This window comes from Bos indicus, chromosome 10 (assembly GCF_029378745.1).
Source record: "Bos indicus isolate NIAB-ARS_2022 breed Sahiwal x Tharparkar chromosome 10, NIAB-ARS_B.indTharparkar_mat_pri_1.0, whole genome shotgun sequence".
NCBI classification, from domain to species: Eukaryota; Metazoa; Chordata; class Mammalia; order Artiodactyla; family Bovidae; genus Bos; species Bos indicus.
The window spans coordinates 101,916,686-101,935,512 of record NC_091769.1 but is presented as its reverse complement, the minus strand read 5'-3'; the positions used below and the strand labels follow the sequence as shown (position 1 = coordinate 101,935,512).

The 18,827-nt window shown below is 53.1% G+C and overlaps 1 protein-coding gene across 7 annotated transcripts in view; it reads left to right on the top strand.

Annotated features, from left to right (window-relative positions):
- The window catches only part of TTC7B (tetratricopeptide repeat domain 7B), a 275,490-nt gene that overhangs the window by 213,184 nt on the left and 43,479 nt on the right, over positions 1 to 18,827 (top strand). For 2 of the 7 annotated variants that reach the window (XM_070798024.1, XM_070798025.1), the window contains exons 16-18: positions 4,340 to 4,456; positions 12,196 to 12,293; positions 16,196 to 16,357. In XM_070798024.1, the coding sequence (XP_070654125.1) occupies positions 4,340 to 4,456; positions 12,196 to 12,293; positions 16,196 to 16,357 (377 nt within the window). Of the gene's footprint in view, positions 1 to 4,339; positions 4,457 to 12,195; positions 12,294 to 16,195; positions 16,373 to 18,827 lie in introns of all 7 variants that reach the window. The other 5 variants (XM_070798022.1, XM_070798028.1, XM_070798026.1 and 2 more) reach the window with 3 other exon arrangements.

Here is an 18,827-nt window from a genome sequence, read left to right as displayed (position 1 = left end):
GTGGTTGGACCCAGGGGTGTGTGTAGCCGTCCACCCGCTGCTGCTTCCATTGCATCGACAGGTCGGCGCGCTGAGACAGCTGCGGCTGGTCGGTCCCAGGATTTCTGCCTCAGGGTATCCTCTGTAGGTAGGCTCTGCGGCCTCTTGGGACATCAACCACGGCCCGTGAACACCAGACGCTGTGTGTATCTTCGAGTCTGTCCTAATGGAACGTGCCCCCAGCCAGGCATTCGCAACAGTCCTGAGATGCGCGAGCAGGGCTCGGTGAAAAGGGCGTCAGGCATCCCGGCGTCTGTTCCGGCTTTGTTCTCCGCCTCACCAGCCAGGCCCGGGGCCGGTCTCTGAGGCCAGGCCTCTGCCCCCGCTTCTGCCTGCCTTCAAAGCCGGGCCAGACTCAGGTGTCCTGGAGGTCTGCCATCGTGCACGACACGCCTGACGGTGGGCGAGCGGCTCTGCCCCCCCAGCCCGGTCCCCAGCCCCCCTGTCCCCCAGCCCCCCTGTCCTCAGCCCCCCATCCTCAGCCCCCCTGTCCCCAGTTCCCCTGTCCCCAGCCCCCCTGTCCCCCAGCCCCTGTCCCCGGCCCCGTCCCCGGCCGCCCCCGCCCCGTCCCCAGTTCCCCTGTCCCCAGTTCCCCTGTCCCCAGCCCCCCTGTCCCCCAGCCCCCCTGTCCCCAGTTCCCCTGTCCCCAGCCCCCTGTCCCCAGTTCCCCTGTCCCCAGCCCCCCTGTCCCCAGTTCCCCTGTCCCCCAGCCCCCTGTCCCCAGTTCCCCTGTCCCCAGACCCCTGTCCCCCAGCCCCCTGTCCCCAGCCCCCCTGTCCCCCAGCCCCCTGTCCCCAGTTCCCCTGTCCCCAGCCCCCCTGTCCCCCAGCCCCCCGTCCCCGGCCGCCCCCGCCCCCCCCCCCCCCCCCCCGCCCCGTCCCCAGTTCCCCTGTCCCCAGCCCCCTGTCCCCAGTTCCCCTGTCCCCAGACCCCTGTCCCCCAGCCCCCTGTCCCCAGCCCCCCTGTCCCCCAGCCCCCCTGTCCCCCAGCCCCCTGTCCCCGGCCCCGCCCCCGCCCCCCCCCGCCCCGTCCCCGTCCCCGGCCTCCCCTCCGTGCGGCCCTCCTCGCACTCCATGCCCAGCGCCTCTCCCATCTCTTGGGCTCAGCAGTTGTACTATTGTTCTTCCTGTCGGGTTCTCTGAAATCCAGCCCACACCTTTTCAACTCCACATCCTGAGTCAAGTGTTTGAAAGCTGTTATTTCATGTTAATTAGAAGTTCTTTCTCCGCCAAGAAGCCTTGCACAGAACTGCTCTCCCAAGCTGCAGCCTAGAGACGAGGCTCTGGCGTCCTGTCCAGTTCCAGGAGCCGTGATAACTGCTCTCAGAGCCCCAGCTGCCTGCTGGGCGGGGAAACCTCCCCCCCACCTCCTGGCCCCCGTGGGCAGGCCCGCTTCGAGCCTGGCTCAGTCAGAGGACCTGGGGGCCTCCAAGAACCCACCGTGGTCCTGGTGGGGTGGCCCATTGGCCCGAATGGCTTGGTGCCCAACCATCACCCGTGAGGTCTCTGGCGTCCAAGCAGGTCTCCACCACACGCTGGCAGGTGGCTGCTCAGCAGCCCTGCTTCCTCTGTAACATGCCTCCCAGGTGACCTGTGTTTGCTGGAAGACTCTGCTGGAAACGTGGGCTTCCCTGGTGGCTCAGTGCTAAAGAATCTGTCTGCAACGCGGGAGACCAGGGTTCCATCCCTGGGTCAGGAAGATCCGCTGGAGGAGGGAATGGCAACCACTCCGGTCTTCTTGCCTGGAGAACCCCATGGATGGAGGAGCCTGGTGGGCCACAGTCCATGGGGTTGCAAAGAGTCAGACACGACTGACTCACGTTTTCACTTTCACTTTTAACACTTTCTGGTGAAAAAGTACTCCCACTACCTTCTAGACGCATGAAGATACTCATGAGTCAACATCTGCCTCCTTAAAAACCCCTCAGGACACCTGAGGAGCTGCCGTTCCCTGCAGGCAGTCCTGGAAAGGCCTCCGGGAACGTCACTTCTTGAGGTGTTTTTGAGCCAAAGCCAAGCCCTGTCTCCATCTGGCCTCACTCTCTCTGCCTGCCGCTGGTTGGCCAGGCCCTGCCGCCCGCATTCCTTGGCCTGTGGTTCTTACCGCCCCCCACTTCGGCTTCTACAGCCCCAGGCTTGAGGGGGCCACAGCCCTGACCCCTGGGGGCCGCCAGCACCTGCTCAGGCATCCGGAGTCCATTCGGAGGGAGGGGATGGTGCCGAGCCATCCCGAGATCGGGTGGCGCCTCTCAGGACCAGCCTATTCCAGCTCTCATAGGGGAAAAGAGACTGTCCCCCTCAGAAGTGCCTGCCTTCAAATGAGTGGTCCATGGTGAGGAATTCTCCTGCAGGTCCAACTTCAATCACTAGAGACGTTTTTCTTTATCTTCTGTGGTTTAGAGAGAAAATGCTGATTTGAAGCTTGTTGACCTTACGGAGCTAAGCGCTGTGGATGGGAGGCCAGAGAGAGAGACTGGGATTTTCTTGTTGAAGGGAGATGAACAGCGCCGACCGAGAAGGGTCCTTACAGAGGCAACACTGCGGCGTTCTGTAAAGGGCGGAGCGAGGGCACAGGAGGCTTTAACAAGCGGGCGCGCCTCCCTGTCTTTGTCTTCTTTTTATTACCAACAAACACCACCTCACAAGGACTTCCCTGGTGGCGCTAGTGGTAAAGACCCCACCTGCCAACGCAGGAGATGCAAGAGACGCAGGTTTGATCCGTGGATAGGGAAGATCCCCTGGAGGAGGAGATGGCAACCACTCCAGGATTCTTGCCTGGAGAACCCCATGGACCGAGGAGCCTGGTGGGCTAAAGTCCACGGGGTCGCAAAGAGTCGGACGCGACTGAGTGACTCAGCACGCCTGTGGTGCACACGGAGTAAAGGTAAAGGTGTGATTAAGTGGTATCCGTGGGGGACTCGTTTGATGAGATGGGGTTTTGCTGAATTTAGGAGGAACCAAGGAGAGACGTGGATTAGTAGAGATTAAGATTGAGAACGTGGCAAGTACTCTTAGAGTTATGATAAAAACACAGACTTCGGTGAATTACATAGAGCTTCCTCAGCAGTAAAAGAACCCGCCAGCAGTGCAGGAGACATGGATTCAATCCCTGGCTTGCAAAGACCTCTTGGAGGAGGAAATGGCAACCCACTCAAGTATTCTTGCCTGGAGAACCCCATGGAGAGAGGAGCCTGGCAGCATACAGTCCACCAGCAGACACGGCTGAGCACACGCATGCTCTCTGCAGTGAATTACGCTGGTGGGGGTAGAGTCCGGCGGAAAACATGGCACCAGGTGGGACGGTGACATACAGTGGCCTGCGGGCAGAGTCTTAAAGGCCTCGATAAGGAATTTTGACTTAACATTACAGGCGGTAAGGAATCACTGTAGTTTCTTGAGCTGGGAATGGGAATGATTTTTAGATGCGATTTCTTTATGTATGATTTCTCAGAGCTGGGAAAGTGAGAGGATAGTGCGACCATCAGGACGGAATCTGGGCTCAGGCTGGGGCTTCACAAGGACAATGGCGATGAGCCCAGGGACCAAGGAGCTGATGCCAGAGGGAATCAAAATACTGTGCCTGCAGAGGAACTCTGAGAGGCCAGGGAAGTGAGAAGAGGCTCCCCTGAGTGCCCTGGCAGTCTGGGCAGAGCCATGGGTAGTGCCAAAAAGGGGGAGAGAGAGTCAGTGATTGTGAGTGACTTGGTGAAGTCCTTGCCCCTTCAGAGCGGGGCTGGAGCAGATCACAGAGGGGAAGGCCTTACCCAGGCCCCGCTTTTCATGAGCCCTTGGTCCAAGCTGTCATCTCCTTCATGCGATGACAATCACTGTGTAAATTACTGATAGGTATTTATATCAACCGAGTCATATCGCCTGGAGTTTTGTAAATAAATCAAAATTCACTTTTGATGGATTTTTGAGGTTTTGCAGGTAAGTTGGTTGTGCTCTTAAAAGCACCCTCTTCCTAAAATCTCTCTGTCCTGAATGAAATTAGCCGATCGGATGCTTTTCACCTGACCACCCATGGCGGCGCTGTGCCGACATCGCCTTGGCAGTGAGAGTCGGGCAAAGCCGCATCCTGCCCCGCGAGCTCTGGAGTCCCTGGCCACCGCGCTTCCCTCGGGTCCAGCCTTTGGACGCCCCTTCCTGTAGGGCGGCCAAAGAGTCCCTTCCGATTTCTTAGGGAAAGGCCGAACGGACGCTGTGGCCCCCCAGCAGGGTTCCGCAGAGCTCCTGGCCACCCGTGCCGTCCTGCCGGGCTCCGGCCTGAGCTGTGTCCTCCCCTCTGTCTCCCCTCGCAGACTGCTGTTTTCCAAAGTGAAGCTGGAGTCCCTCTCCCGGGGCCCGGACGAGGCGCTCCTCACGTGTAAGCACATGTTACAGATCTGGAAATCCTGCTACAACCTGACCAACCCCAGGTAAGAGGCCAGGCATGCGTCGTGCGGGCATCGCGTGGCGTCCGCCGCTCCGCCGTCCCCGCCCGGCGTCTAGCGGGAAGGGCTCTCCACCCCCGTGCACCCCGGGCCCCCGCGGTGGAGCCTCACGCTCCATCTTTAAGGGCATTTTCTCCTGGCGTCTGATGAATCCGCCAAGTCATGGGTTTCTTATGCTTTTGCCGCCACAGTGGCCCTTTAGGCTCAATTCCAACCGGTCTCCTCCTGATTTACATAATTCCTTTGAAGAGTCTTACCATCTTGCTAGTGATTTGTGGATAGACTAGTCAGTTATATATTCCAGATGGTGTTCTCACGGTAATATTTAAAAGACCTGAGTGGCTAACAGGCTGCATCCTACCAGGGAGAGTGGAAATTGCTATTGGGGTGATAAAGTGTAATTTTCAAGAAGCTAAAATCATGACTCAAATATACAGGAAGCATTTATCAAAGGTTTTATTTATCTCATTAACTAATGAAGGAAGCAATAAACTGTTAAGACTGATTCAAAGAAGAATTTGAAAACTAGATATGCTGAAATGAATTTGCAAATAAATATAAAAACAATAATATTCTATAAAACAATGAAATGTATTGCTTGAGGTTACCTTCTCTAAAGACACTGACTGTGTCTCAACCAGACAAAATTGGTAGGTTTTCGCCGGCAACTCTGCCCCCCAGAGCTGTGAAACAGCCTGGCCAGCCTCGGTCAGTCAAGGCCCCATGCCACACAGGCAGATTTTGTGCGGAAGGTCCGCTAGGCAGCCCACCAGTCCTCTCCCAGAACGTCCCCGAAAAGCATCAAGTCTTGGGCAGTTGTTCCCAGCAAATGTCTAGATTACAGAGTGTGCCCAGACCTGTGAAGGAGGTGATTTAAGGAAAAGGGGACCTGGTCATTCAGGTGAATTCAGACAGCCACTCACACAGAATATGTTCAGGTTCGCAGCAGGATGTATGGATAGCCTGCCTTCTACTCTGAACAGTCAGGAGTCTGAAGCGTGTAAGTCACGGATGTGTTCGGGGTCCGGCCCAGCCCCCGGGAGGCCGGGGGACGGTGTGTGGGCTCAGGCGGGGCTTCCACAAGGACAGTGGTGAGACCAGGGCCAGGCGACATCAGGAGAGTCTGGGGCGACTCCAAGGGAGCGAGAAAGGGAGCCGGGCTAAGCTTCATGCTCCGAAGGGCTGGCGGAGCGCACAGCCGCTGGTGTGACAGGAACAGGGAAGAGGTGGTCGGTAACTGGGGAGCGTTAGTCAGGTCTAGACCCTGCAGAGCAGGGCTGAGAAGGTGAAGGAGGAGAGGCCTTAGCCCAGGCCATCCCATGAGCCCCCGGTGCAGGCGGGGAGGCCGCCCCAGCCATCTGCCCTCAGTGGGAAGACACCCAGAGACTGGCCTCCTCCCTTCTGTGGCTGTGTTCTGGAGATAAAGATCATCCTAATGTTTAGAGAAGGCTGCCTTCTCAGTCTGTAGGCAGCAATGGGAAACGTCCACATTTCTGTCCCCAAAGCCCCCCTCCGGGTCTCCCGGCAGCAGCAGGATTAGGGCGTGGGGAGGGTCTTCGCCACGAGCCGACACCGCGGAGCCGGCTGCTTCCCGCTGGAGCTCACGCCTTTGTCTGTGCCCCCGAGAAATGAGGAGAGAAATCCACCAGCTCTCCGTTGCCAATTTTCCCTCCGTTCTCCACACCTCTCCCACCTCCCCACATTTCCTCCCACATAGCAACCAAGAATATTGAATGTGAGGAGAGAAAAAAAAATAGCAGAATCGGAAAGCTCTTTAAAAATACTTCACCAAATGCCTGGGCTGTGTGCATGGATCTTCAGGGCGGTGCAGGGTGGAGCCTGGCGGGGGGCAGAGAGGATGGGGCGGGAGGGCGGGGGTGCCTCGGGGGAGGGGCGGCAGGTCTTCCTGTGGCTCTTCTAACTATATTTTCTCTGGGATAGAAATAAAGCGTTTCTCCTGTGGCTCTCCCCGTGCACACGGCCCTGGCACAGAGAGGGCCACGGTGCGGGGGTGGGGGGTGCTCGGGAGGGACAGTGCCCTCTGGGCCCGGCAGCCCCCAGTCGGGTCACACAGGGTTCTAGAAAAGGCCAGAGGCGCATGAGCAGGTGGGTGAGAAGCGGCCCTGCCTGGGAAGCAGAAAGCCCCCTGGCCGAAGGAGGCTGGCTTCTGGCTGCAGAAGGTCTTCGCTGACTTGGGGCTCAGGCGCCCCTGTGTCTCAGGGGTCTCGGGGGGAGGTCTTTGCTCACCCTCAGGATCTGCCCCCCGCACCCACCCCCTACAAACCCCCCCTGGGGCTGGCACTGGTTCCAGAGCAGGGAACACGGGCGCAGAGGAGGACCCCGGGGCATCACAGGGCCAGACTGAGCCCGGACCTCGCCAAGTGTTCTCTGCAACCCTCCCCTCCTCTTAACTCTGGCTTGAGGGAGAGCCACACCCCCAGCTCAGGCCACATCTCCTGTGAGCGCAGGGTGTGGGGCGTTCTCCTGGGTGTGCGCATGGCAAAGTGCTGGTCACTGCAGAAACCTGGGCGGACTTCCTGAGGCCTGCAAGGTTGCGCTTGTCTTTGGGACAGAAACCCACCTCACGGTCTGCCTCCTCTCTTGGGTAAGCGCACAGCTCCGGCTGTTCTTGCAAGTGCTGACCTGGCCACTCAAGATCGTGTGACTTCGGCCAGAACCTCGCCAGACAGTCCAGCAGCCTCCCAGCGTGGAAGCACTTCCCCGTCTCTATGCCACCGGGCCAGGCTGTTTATACGTTCTTCTCAAGCCCTGTCTCAGCCTTGCGAGACGGCTACTGTTCATTCCATTTTATAGAGAATAAAAGTGAAGCTACGTGAGGTTACAGATCTTGCCCTAGTTTTCTCAGCTAAACAACTAGTTCATCTTTGATTCAAACCCCGGTCTGCTGAACATCAAGGCTCTCCCCCCGCCTGTGCGCCCTCTAAGCCGACAGCCAGCTGCTTTGCCTTTGGTTTCTTCTTATTAACCACTCCTCTCCCTCTTGTCACCACCACTTGGACCATCCATCATGTAGTCACATGACTGGAAGAAAACTTTTTCTTCCTAAGTCCCATTTCAATCACATTCAGTTCAGTTCAGTTCAGTTCAGTCGCTCAGTCATGTCCGACTCTTTGTGACCCCATGAATCTCAGCACGCCAGGCTTCCCTGTCCATCACCAGCTCCTGGAGTTCACCCAAACTCATGTCCAACGAGTCGGTGATGCCATCCAGCCATCTCATCCTCTGTCGTCCCCTTCTCCTCCTGCCCCTAATCCCTCCCAGCATCAGGCTCTTTTCCAATGAGTCAACTCTTCACATGAGGTGGCCAAAGTACTGGAGCTTCAGTTTCAGCATCAGTCCGTCCAAAGAAATCCCAGGGCTGATCTCCTTCAGAATGGACTGGTTGGATCTCCTTGCAGTCCAAGGGACTCTCAAGAGTCTTCTCCAAAACCACAGTTCAAAAGCATCAATTCTTTTGCGCTCTGCTTTCTTCACAGTCCAACTCTCACATCTATACATGACCACTGGAAAAACCATAGCCTTGACTAGACGGACCTTTGCTGGCAAAGTCAAGTCTCTGCTTTTGAATATGCTATCTAGGTTGGTCATAACTTTCCTTCCAAGGAGTAAGCGTCTTTTAATTTCATGGCTGCAGTCACCATCTGCATTGATTTTGGAGCCCCAAAAATAAAGTCTGACACTGTTTCTACTGTTTCCCCATCTATTTCCCATGAAGTGATGGGACCAGATGCCATGATTTTCGTTTTCTGAATGTTGAGCTTTAAGCCAACTTTTACACTCTCCTCTTTCACTTTCATCAAAAGGCTTTTAGTTCCTCTTCACTTTCTGCCCTAAGGGTGGTGTCGTCTGCATATCTGAGGTTATTGATATTTCTCCCGGCAATCTTGATTCCAGCTTGTGCTTCTTCCAGTCCAGCATTTCTCATGATGTACTCTGCATAGAAGTTAAATAAGCAGGGTGACTATATACAGCCTTGACGTACTCCTTTTCCTATTTGGAACCAGTCTGTTGTTCCATGTCCAGTTCTAACTGTTGCTTCCTGACCTGCATATAGGTTTCTCAAGAGGCAGGTCAGGTGGTCTGGTATTCCCATCTCTTTCAGAATTTTCCACAGTTATTGTGATCCACACAGTCAAAGGCTTTGGCATAGTCAATAAAGCAGAAATAGATGTTTTTCTGGAACTTTCTTGCTTTTTCGATGATCCAGCGGATGTTGGCAATTTGATCTCTGGTTCCTCTGCCTTTTCTAAAACCAGCTTGAACATCTGGAAGTTCATGGTTCATGTATTGCTGAAGCCTGGCTTGCAGAATTTTGAGCATTACTTTACTAGCATGTGAGATGGATGCAATTGTGCAGTAGTTTGAGCATTCTTTGGCATTGCCTTTCTGTGGGATTGGAATGAAAACTGACCTTTTCCAGTCCTGTGGCCACTGCTGAGTTTTCCAAATTTGCTGGCATATGGAATGCAGCACTTTCACAGCATCATCTTTCAGGATTTGGAATAGCTCAGCTGGAATTCCGTCACCTCCACTAGCTTTGTTCGTAGTGCTGCTTCCTGAGGCCCACTTGACTTCGCATTCTGGGATGTCTGGCTCTAGGTGAGTGACCACACTGTGGTGCTTGTCTGGGTCGTGAAGCTCTCTTTTGTGTGGTTGTTCTGTGGGTTCTTGCCTCCTCTCCTTAATGCTGACAGTCACCAGTGCTCTGGAGGAGCCTTTCTTTTTGCACAGTGCGCTCTCATGCATCTTCAGAGCAGCCCCAGAAAACGGGCAGATGTTGTGTTCTGTCAGACCCTTTTTACTGGTGAGAAAGCTGAGTTCGGGAGTGAAGGGAACTCGCCTTGTTTGTGTGGTCCTGCCTGAAGACACCTGGGAAATGCTCCAGCTCCCTCTCTGAGGCCCTCTGTCACATCCAGTATTTATCATGCACCTGGCACTATCTCAGAGCCAGGAAGCGACAAAGCTGTGATGAACTCTAGCACTCCGACTCCCAGCCCCCCACCAGCTTTCCTCTTGCTGTTAGAGAATTTCCAAGAGAAGTTTCCGGTTTCCAGAACAGCTTAACCATCAGGAGAGTTTACTCTGGATTTTCAGTCCTGATTTGGGGAGTAGGAGCTACCGGACGTGTACGTCTCCACGTGTGGGTCTCTGCAGCTCATGGGCAGTGGATTTGAGGCTCCTTCCAGTTTTCTTTCCCTAAACCTTCTACTGACACCATCGCTGGGAATGGTTTTCCCTTCCTTCCTGCCAGCCTCCTTGAAAAGGGGTCCTGGCACCTAAAAGCAAACCAGAGAGGAGCGGAGGTGATGGGGCTCTCAGGGGAGGTGGTCTGTAGAGGAGCCCAAGCAGATGTGTCCCAGAGAGAGGAGGGCTCACGGGGGGACAGGCCAGAGTGAGAGCACTAAGCAACCTCCAGGGCCGGCCAGGCCTCCCCAGCCCCTTCTCCCTCCTCCTGTGGATCACGGTGAAGGCAGAGTCTGCAGCATGTAAGCCAAGAACTGAAACCTGCTTAAAGCATCCAGCGGGATTCTCAGTCACTGAGTCAGGGTGGAAACAAAAGCGTCTCTTTCAGACTAGTTACTGCTGCTTAAATACCGTGGAGGTAAAGGAAGGGACACACCGTACATAGTTTCTCAGCTGGCGGGAGAGAAACAGGTCAACAGGTCCTGTGTCCTTACTGGGTGATCTTCGTAAGTCAAGATTTTGTCTTAGCCCAACTAAGACACCTGGGGTGTCTGGCACCTGGGGTCAGAGGTCCTTAACTCAGCTTCCCCACGCCTGCCCTCATGTAGTACTTATAAGGACCCCTCGGGGTGTGTGCCCAGGAGTTGTAACCCTTCTGAATGCTCTGTCTGCATGACCTCAGTTCAGCCTGACTCATTCGTATGTGGGAAGACAATCTTCATCCTCATCTCACAGGGAAGTCACTGAAGCACACAGGAAGTGGCCTTGCTCAGAGTGACCTACCATCAGGGACAGATGTAGGAAGGAGCCCAGACTCCTGGCCCGGCTGGGTTCCGGGACGCAACATGGCACGCAGCAGCCAGCCCTGTGCCCTGAAGCTTGGTGCGGTGGGAAGCCTGGAACGGACAGTCCCACCCTCTTACCAAGGTCCAGTTCTCTGAAAACCTAGGCACATCCTTCCTCTGCAATTCCAGCACCTCACTGTGTGTCCTGGAATCCCCAAGGTGATGAAAAATATCACTATATTTTGGGAACATATCTTCCCAAAACTCCTAGGTGGGGACCTATTGCAACATTCAGATGATTAACCCTTTGTCAAATTTTATAGTATTTTTGTAATATTTGTATTAAAAATACATACCTGAACAGAACAATGCTAGAAACATTCAGCTGGTAATGTGATTCATGCAAATTTGCACAGACTTTCATGCTGTCTTCTGCTCAGAGACATTTATTGTTTCTCAGACATGGAAATAACTAATAGAATAGTTTCCAAAAAGCATGTATCCAGTGATGTCATAAGTATAGGCTGACAGTCTGTACTGAAGCAAGTTTCCTTCTGTTTCCTGTGGATTTCTCTAACTACATCACTGGACGTGGAAATTACAGCCTGCAAACCATATTAAGTTTCATAGCAAATCTTGTTTGTACCACTTTTAGCAACAGCTGCAGAGAGGAAGGAAATCGTGTCCCTTTATTGTAGAAGTTGAATTTCTTGACAACAACAACTAAAAAAATCATCCGTAGAGCCCCCAGATTAAAAAAAAAGGATTGAAAGAAAAGCATTAGACTCAAACCTCAAGAGACAAATATGCGTCTTTGATGGAACATCGTGATGGAGGAAAAAGAAGAAGGCGGTTGTTTTCATTTTTTTGCTTACAGCCTTCTGCAATTAGAGGGGGGAGCAGTGTGAGTTAAAATCTGTGAATGAATGGCCTGTGTGGTCTCCCGTAACTCACCTGAGGAGTGGCCAGTCCCGTTCTGCAGGAGCAGCCTGCGGGGCTCGGTGCGGGACACTGGCTGGGGGTGCCAGTGGGGAGGCTGCTGGCAGGACCCGAGGTGCCCTCCCTAAGGCTGTCTCCTGCTCAGGAGCGCTGGCCGGGGCTCTCTGCCAGCCCCCCTTCCCGTGTGCAGCCTCACACAGCCTCTCCCTCGTTCATTAGATAGAGGTCTCGACCGCATCATGATGGTAAAGGCTTGTTCTCGGGACCCAAAGGAGGCCGTGGCTGTGATCAGACTTTGAAAAGTAGGGCCCAGTGGTTCTTGAATTCGGCTCCGCATTGGAACCAAAGGGGGAGCTTTAAACACCAGCACTTCTGGTCTGTTGGGTCGGGCAGAACCCAGGCCTCAGCGGTTTACCGAGATGCCCCGGGTGATCTTTCTGGGCCGCCACCGGCTGGAAGCATGGGTGCTGATCGCGGGTTCCGGGAGGCAACGGGAGGATGGCACGCTCACGGCCCCAGCGAGCCTGGCGCCCAGCAGTGTGCCCCCGCGGGGGTGGAGACGCTGGCTCCACGTTTCCATTTCCCGCATAGCTCGGGCCCGCAGGTGCGGTTTGAGCCACGCCGGGGATACGGATGCTGAAAGGAAGCTGGCCCAGGGAAAGCTGGACGCGTGGTGACAGGTGACAAGGTGCCCAAGAACGTCAGAAACACAGTGCAGGCGTGGGGATCGGGTGCTTCTCTTTCCTTCCCCCGCCCGCCCTTCCAATGACTGACCTTTGCAGCTGTGTTTTGCAGTGATTCTGGACGTGGGAGCAGCCTCTTAGATAGAACCATTGCTGACAGACGACAGCTTAATACAATTACTTTGCCAGACTTCAGCGACCCCGAGACAGGTGAGACCAAAAGGGCAGCGGGGCTGAAACTGTGTTAGCCGGAGCGGGGTGGGGCCCGGCCCCCGGGCCCGTGGGGTGGAGACCCCGGGGCCCAGGGCCGGAAGGCATCGCCAGGGAAACGGGCTCATCTCCCGCCTGACGGGCCTTTTCCCCAGGGTCTTTTTCGAGTCTGGGTTCATGGTGGGGGCCGTCCTATTCCTTGCCAACACAATTCTTTGAAATCTTTCTGTTTTTCCCCTTGCTCTTGGAGCCAAAAATTCGAAACTAAAATTAGACTCTTCCCATCCCCTTCAAGCGTCCCTTGGCTTTTGTGTTTCTTTGTGTCTCTTTAGATTTCAGACTTGCTGAAATCAAGGTTTCGGTGTCTCATCCGTGGCACCCACGAACACACACCCACCCACCCACCGAGAGGGGGCAGTGGGTTCTGAGCCTCGGAGTCCACTGACCCCGAGAGGAGGCCTGCGCACTTCCTGCCTCTCTGCAGACATTAGCACGTCAGTTCGCATCTGTGTTTCTACAGTTGCCTAAGTAGAGGGTGGGTAGAGATACCGCTATCATCTCCAGAAGTGCAAACGAGTAATTTCTGATAGGAATACCGACATCTCAGGGGGCCGTTTGGAGGACTCAACGGACCCAGGGACTATTAAGACGTGCCCAGCTGTGAGCCTGAGGCAGTCCCCGAGTGTCGTTGGGAGCAGGTTTGCTGCCTCCCCGCCACCCGCATGGCACTCTGTGTCTGGCTTAGACCACCTCTGGGCGCCCCCAGCCCCCTGGGGGTTGCCCTCACGAGAGGAGCCTCCCGGTCCTGGGTCCAGACACAACCCCTCCGAAGAGCTGGAGAGCATCCCTGAACCCAGCGCGGGGAGTCACCCTGGAGAGCCTCTCCCCGGGGACGGGAGCCGGGCACAGTCCTTGCCTGAGCTGTTCTCCCAGCTGCCCGCCTTGCCCCGCTAGGCCCCCTTTTCCAGACCTCAAGTCGGCTCAGGAGGCCCGACCGGAGGGCCTTGGGGCTCCCCGGTCAGGAGAGCGCTGGCAGCAGCGTGAATTTCAGTCAGTGCCGTTTACCAGCCGCCGCTCCAAGTGCAGGCTGGGAGGGCCACAGGGACTCCTCGGCCTTACAGCGGCCTGGGCCCCGGACTGAGGGCCAGCCACTGGCGGGCTTAGATGTGAACCAGGCCGACCCTGAGCTGGGCTCTGCTCACGGTCCAGTCCCACTGGAGGGACGTGCGTGACCCTTCACTGCAGAAAAGGGAAGGTCAGGCTCTTAGCCCCCGCGAGGTGATGCTTGGACCTCCGGGGAGAGAAGACAGGGAGGTGATGCTCACCAGTTCCTCGCAGCTGCCGCCCGGGGCCTCCTCCCCCCAGGACCCTGTGAGGACCCTGGTATGAAGTCAGACGCCCTGTCCTTCCAGCTGGTCGGGGTCTTCATTTGCCCCGAGGTCCCCAAACTTTCATCTACATCACAGTGCAAACAGGCAGGAGAAAATGAGCGAGGCCCTTGGGGTTCGTTCTCCCCGTTGCCCCAGGAACATCCCCCCCACCGCCCTGAGCCCTCAGGAGGCTCCCTCCGCAGAGGAAACCTCAGGTGCCACAGCATCCAGGTGAGGTGTGTCTCGTGCCCAGCGTGGGTGGCCGCCCTTGTGCATAGTGGGCACCGCTGTCCCTGAATCCTGAGCCGGGGTGGGGTCCACGCGGCCGGGGCACAGGCTCCCAGGTGCTGGCCAGTGACCGTGGTATTGTGCTGTGGTTGTACTTGCCACACGAGCCCCTCCAGGACCCTTCTCACCCGCCCTGCCCGGGAGCCCCATGTCGTTGGTTTCACCACCACCGGTACTTACCAGGAGGCTAGGGAGCCGGAAAAGCAGAAGGCCATGTTAGCAGACCTTACCAGCGGCAGACTGGTCGTAAATGATGGCAGAACCTTCTGAGATGATCCTTTAAATCCGAGAGACTTAAAAAGCCTGACAGACGCTCCTATAAATGGAAAAGGTGCCTCCGTCGTGATGAATAACGGGCAGTTTTGTACAGCTGAGCCCGTGGGCAGTTCCAGGACCCCTGTCTCCAGAATGACCCACGGATTTAGCTTAAGTTCTGCTTCCTCCCTGCCCTTCTCCCTCGCCTTTTCCTAAAGATAACTGTTTTTATTAGCTTTTGGTTTTCCCTTCCATGCAAATAAGCTTAGATCTTATTTCCCACATCCCTTGACTTGAAATAGCAGACTGTGTCTGGGCTGCTCGGCCCCCGTGGGGGTCCCTTCACGCACCCCCCTTGCCTTCGTCAGCAGAGAACGTCCTGGGGCTTTTTACAGCCCCACAGTCAGTGGCTTTTCTAAATTCCCTGAAGGACCCAGGCCTCTGCCAGGAGCACAGCGGATGAAGACGTGTGCCTGGCACAGAGGCGACCTCCCGCGGTCACGACACGGCCCACCCTGTCACCGCGGCGCAGGAGACCCCTTCTCGAAGCCACAGCCCCCCTTGGATTGTCCTTTTTGTTTGCCAGAGCTAAAATTTATTTCCCTTTTATTATTATTTTTTAATTTTCTATTGTGGAAAAACTTCAAATATTCCAAAATAGAGATACTAATGCCATGAGTCCCCATGTACCTACCACTAGCCTCCAACAATTCCTTTTTTTTTTCCTTTATCTCTGCTGTCCAACACTTAGTTTTTGTAAGGTATTTTGAGGCAGATCTCAGATATCATATTTTGCCTGTTAAAATTTCAATGTATGTGTCAAACAGATAAGAGTTCTTTAAAAATCTAGCCAAGGAACCCTCATTATACATCTGGGTCATGATGAAGTACAGGGTCGGTGGTGTTCATTTTGAAAGGCGGGTAACTAACCGGGAGGTCCGCTTCCCACCCCTGCAATTGTCCAGATGCGGATCTGAACTGGAACACGAGGGGAGCCCAAGGCTAGAGGCCTCGGACTCGCCAAGCCCACTGTAGCCAGAGAGTGGACGTTGGTTTTATTAAACGGGAGTGGCAGAGTGGAAAACAACCCGTAAAGAATCTGCTTTCCCTTCTAATATCCCTCTCAGTCCCCTTCTCTCCCCACCCCCACCTCTGTCGTCCAGTAGGTCCTAGCCATCAAAAGAGACTCGAATCCAACGACCGTCTTTCAACTTTGAAGCTATGAGTCATTGTTTTTTCTTTGGAATAAGTTAGTTCCTTAAATAGAGGATGGAAAAAAAATTTTTTTTTCTTCCTTTTGCCTTCAAAACAGGATGTGGAGTAAGGGGATTTATCTTTAGTCATTGGTGGATATTACCAGACACCTATCCAAAGTAAAACGATTCTTTCACCTTGAAAGTTTGCCCCGTTTGTCCAGGAATGTTTTTAATCGTCGCGGTGGTGGTCCTCCCACGGCGTGGTGTGTCTCTCCAGCCGAAGACGGCCGTGGCCCAGCCTGGCGTGCTCACACGCCACTGCCGCGATGCTGGCCCGTGGCTGCCCCTCAACAGCTGCATCTAGGAAAACCTTAGTTCTCAAGTAAATTTTATATAAGTGCTTCTCGTAAAAAAACAAATCAAGGAAAAGTCAAGTTCTAATCCTTTCATTGAAAAGCAAGTAGTTTCTTTCCCTCTAGAGTGTTGCGGATACTATAGGTTAAAGACGTATTATTTTCAGTGGACCATACTGCTGGATCTGTGCCCAGGTAAACCTGAGTTATTCCTGTTCCATGGTGTGGTTGCAGAACAAATAATAACCAGTGAAAACAGCAAATTTGTTTTCTTCGAAAAGTACTTGTGTTCTGTTGTCAAGTAGAGGAATGACTGTGTTACATGACCTCATTTTCTTTGCAGCTTATGTGAGTATATTAAAAGCTAGCTTATTTTTTTTCCTTTGTGTTTCTAAAGTTTTTTTTGCCTTTATCCTTTTTTTTCTCTTTCACTCTTTTAGTGTCAGACTCCTCCTCCTCCTCTTCTCTTCCAAGAACCGAGTCTCCTCTCCACCTGTTTCTGTCTCCTCATCTTCCTTCTCATCCCAAACCCGAAACCTTTGTGTGGCCCCCGGCTGCACGTTCCGTCAGTGACCCGGGGCCCCGCCAGGAACCCTCTCTGTGTAAACATGGTTTATGTTCGTTTTTTTTCCTTTCTTGTTAGACCTGCTTCATTTGCCTGATGTTTTATTTTCTGATAATCTTCCTAACTGATAAGCTGGGTAGCAAACGCCATCAAACCCAAGTGACAGCAAAACTTGCTAGTCTGAAAACCCAGATGCTGCCTGGGGCAGGAGACAATGTTGCCGAGCTCCGCCCTCCCCTCCGAAAAGCAGAGGAAACCTGTCTTGAGCAGAATCAATAGAAGCTTTTCTAGAACATTGCCTCTGGCTCTTGGGCACTCCTATGATTTCCTGGACTTGATATCAATGCATAAAGATCCTATTTTCTTAAAAAAGACAATTTAGAACATTCCTAATTATTTCTGATTTTCAATTTAGAAATGAATTCAACAAGTATTTCATAAGCAAGGTCGTATCTAAAAATATCAGTCATCTGCCTTTTAAATATGTGATTCTCAGAGCTTATGGTGTGTTACAGTCACACAGAGAGCTTTGAAAACTGCAGATCCCCTGGGTCCGAGCCCCAGAGTTTACGATTCAGGAGGCCTGAGCTGGGGCTCAAGAATATGCGTGTATGAAATACCTTCTCATGATTCCCGTGACAGTGGTTGTTAAGACTATAAATTGCTTTCCATTTGCAGGGAAAGAAAATGGAGGGCTTGTGTCATGAATCTAGGCAGGGAAATTGAACAGTGTTTCAATCTAATCTTGCTTTTAAATAATAGGGACGTTTGAAAGTCTGTTTTGGGTCCTGTCAATTAAAAAAAAAAAAAGATCCCTGTATTAAAATGAGACACTGGTTGATAAAGTCCTTAAATGGCCCCTAAATGTGAGTCTCACCAGGAGATCCACCCTTGTTCTTCCACTCATTTATTTAATGCTGACTTTACCTGCAACATAGCCAGAAAATTTAATCTCTATACCCATGTTTTATAAGGGTTCATCTTTGGTCCAAACGCTGTTATATGCTGCACAAAAGCTCAGCATATAAAGAACTACTCTCCCGAATGTGCTCATATTTCTGATGGTGACCTGCTACGTTAGACTCACTCACGTGTGCACACACACACACAGAAAGGAGACTGTCATCTAAAATAAATAATTTAAACCAAGAAACACTCTGACCTTACTTATCTGCATAGTAACTGTTCTGAACTCAGTCTCAATGACAATCCCACTTTTACAAAATGGAAGATGAAGATAATGTTTATAAACTGCTTACGTTGTTTTTAATCTACTTCTTAAAATAGACATTTTCCCTTAATACAATGACTAGGAGCGGTTGCCAACTTTGGCTTTTTTTCTGTTCTGGTTTTTCCAGAAAGATGGTTTTTTACATTGACTTTTGCCCAGCTTGAGGCTGGGGTTCTTGAAATGGAATCTTACTGATCCAGGAGGCTCAGTTGTAAAGAATCCGCCTGCCAGCGCAAGAAACGTGGGTTCAGTCCCTGGGTGGTGACGATCCCCTGGAGGAGGAAATGGCAACCCACTCCAGTATTCTCACCAGGAAAATCCCATGGACAGAGGAGCCTAGCAGGCTGCAGTCCACGGGGTCACAAAGAGTCAGATACGACTGAGTGGCTGAACGATAACAAGAAAAACTATTCTAGAATGATGTTAGATACTCCCACTGCCCCTTCCCTTCTTGTTTGCGTAACAAAGCCACCTACCTCCACACCCACCAGTATTTACCTCGTTGCATCCCAAGCAGCCCTGTGTCCCTTTAAACCTCTGAGGACTGAGGTCCAGCCTCTTCTGGTGGGACACCTGATATCAGACTAATTAGCAAATGGGTAGGGCAGCGCGCACCCACTGGGCTTTCTGCTGAACATGCTGTGCGCCAAGCAGCCTCGGCTGTTTATTCTTCACAAAGCTCTGAGTCACCTTCCGTCCTGAGGGAGCCCCTGGCCGGTCACCAGGTGTTCTAAGGCTGTCGCGCCCGAGGACCTTGCCTCCCAGCCACAAGCACAGCGTTGGGCTGGAGAAGGAAACATGCCACACGTGCACGTGCCTAGCGAAGGTGAAATTTATTGATTAAAATTATAGTAAATCTGAATGCAGCTCTTTCCCCTAGAACAGATAGCCTAGACCTAAAGCTCCCTGAATCCTACCCTGCCCCCAATCCTTTGACTTCACAGGATCGAACACTAGCCCAACCCTACAACTGCTGTAATCATGAAGAGGCTTAATGTGTGGAAAGATCTGGAAATTGCTTGTTTATTTTTCCCTTCCCTTTGGAATTTCCTGCCCTGGAAACAAAACAGTCCATGAATTGGTCAGCTTTCACGTGCTGAGTGAACATTTAAACACGGAGGGGAATGCCCAGTTGGCCTTCCTTTGCTTTAAAAAAAAAAAAAAAAAAACCATTGTTAGTGGAAAAACATATGTCACTCTTGAATTGAAATCTGATCCCAGACAACCGGACTTACAGTTGGAAGGTTATGAGAATTCCATTTGCTTTTTTAGCCTT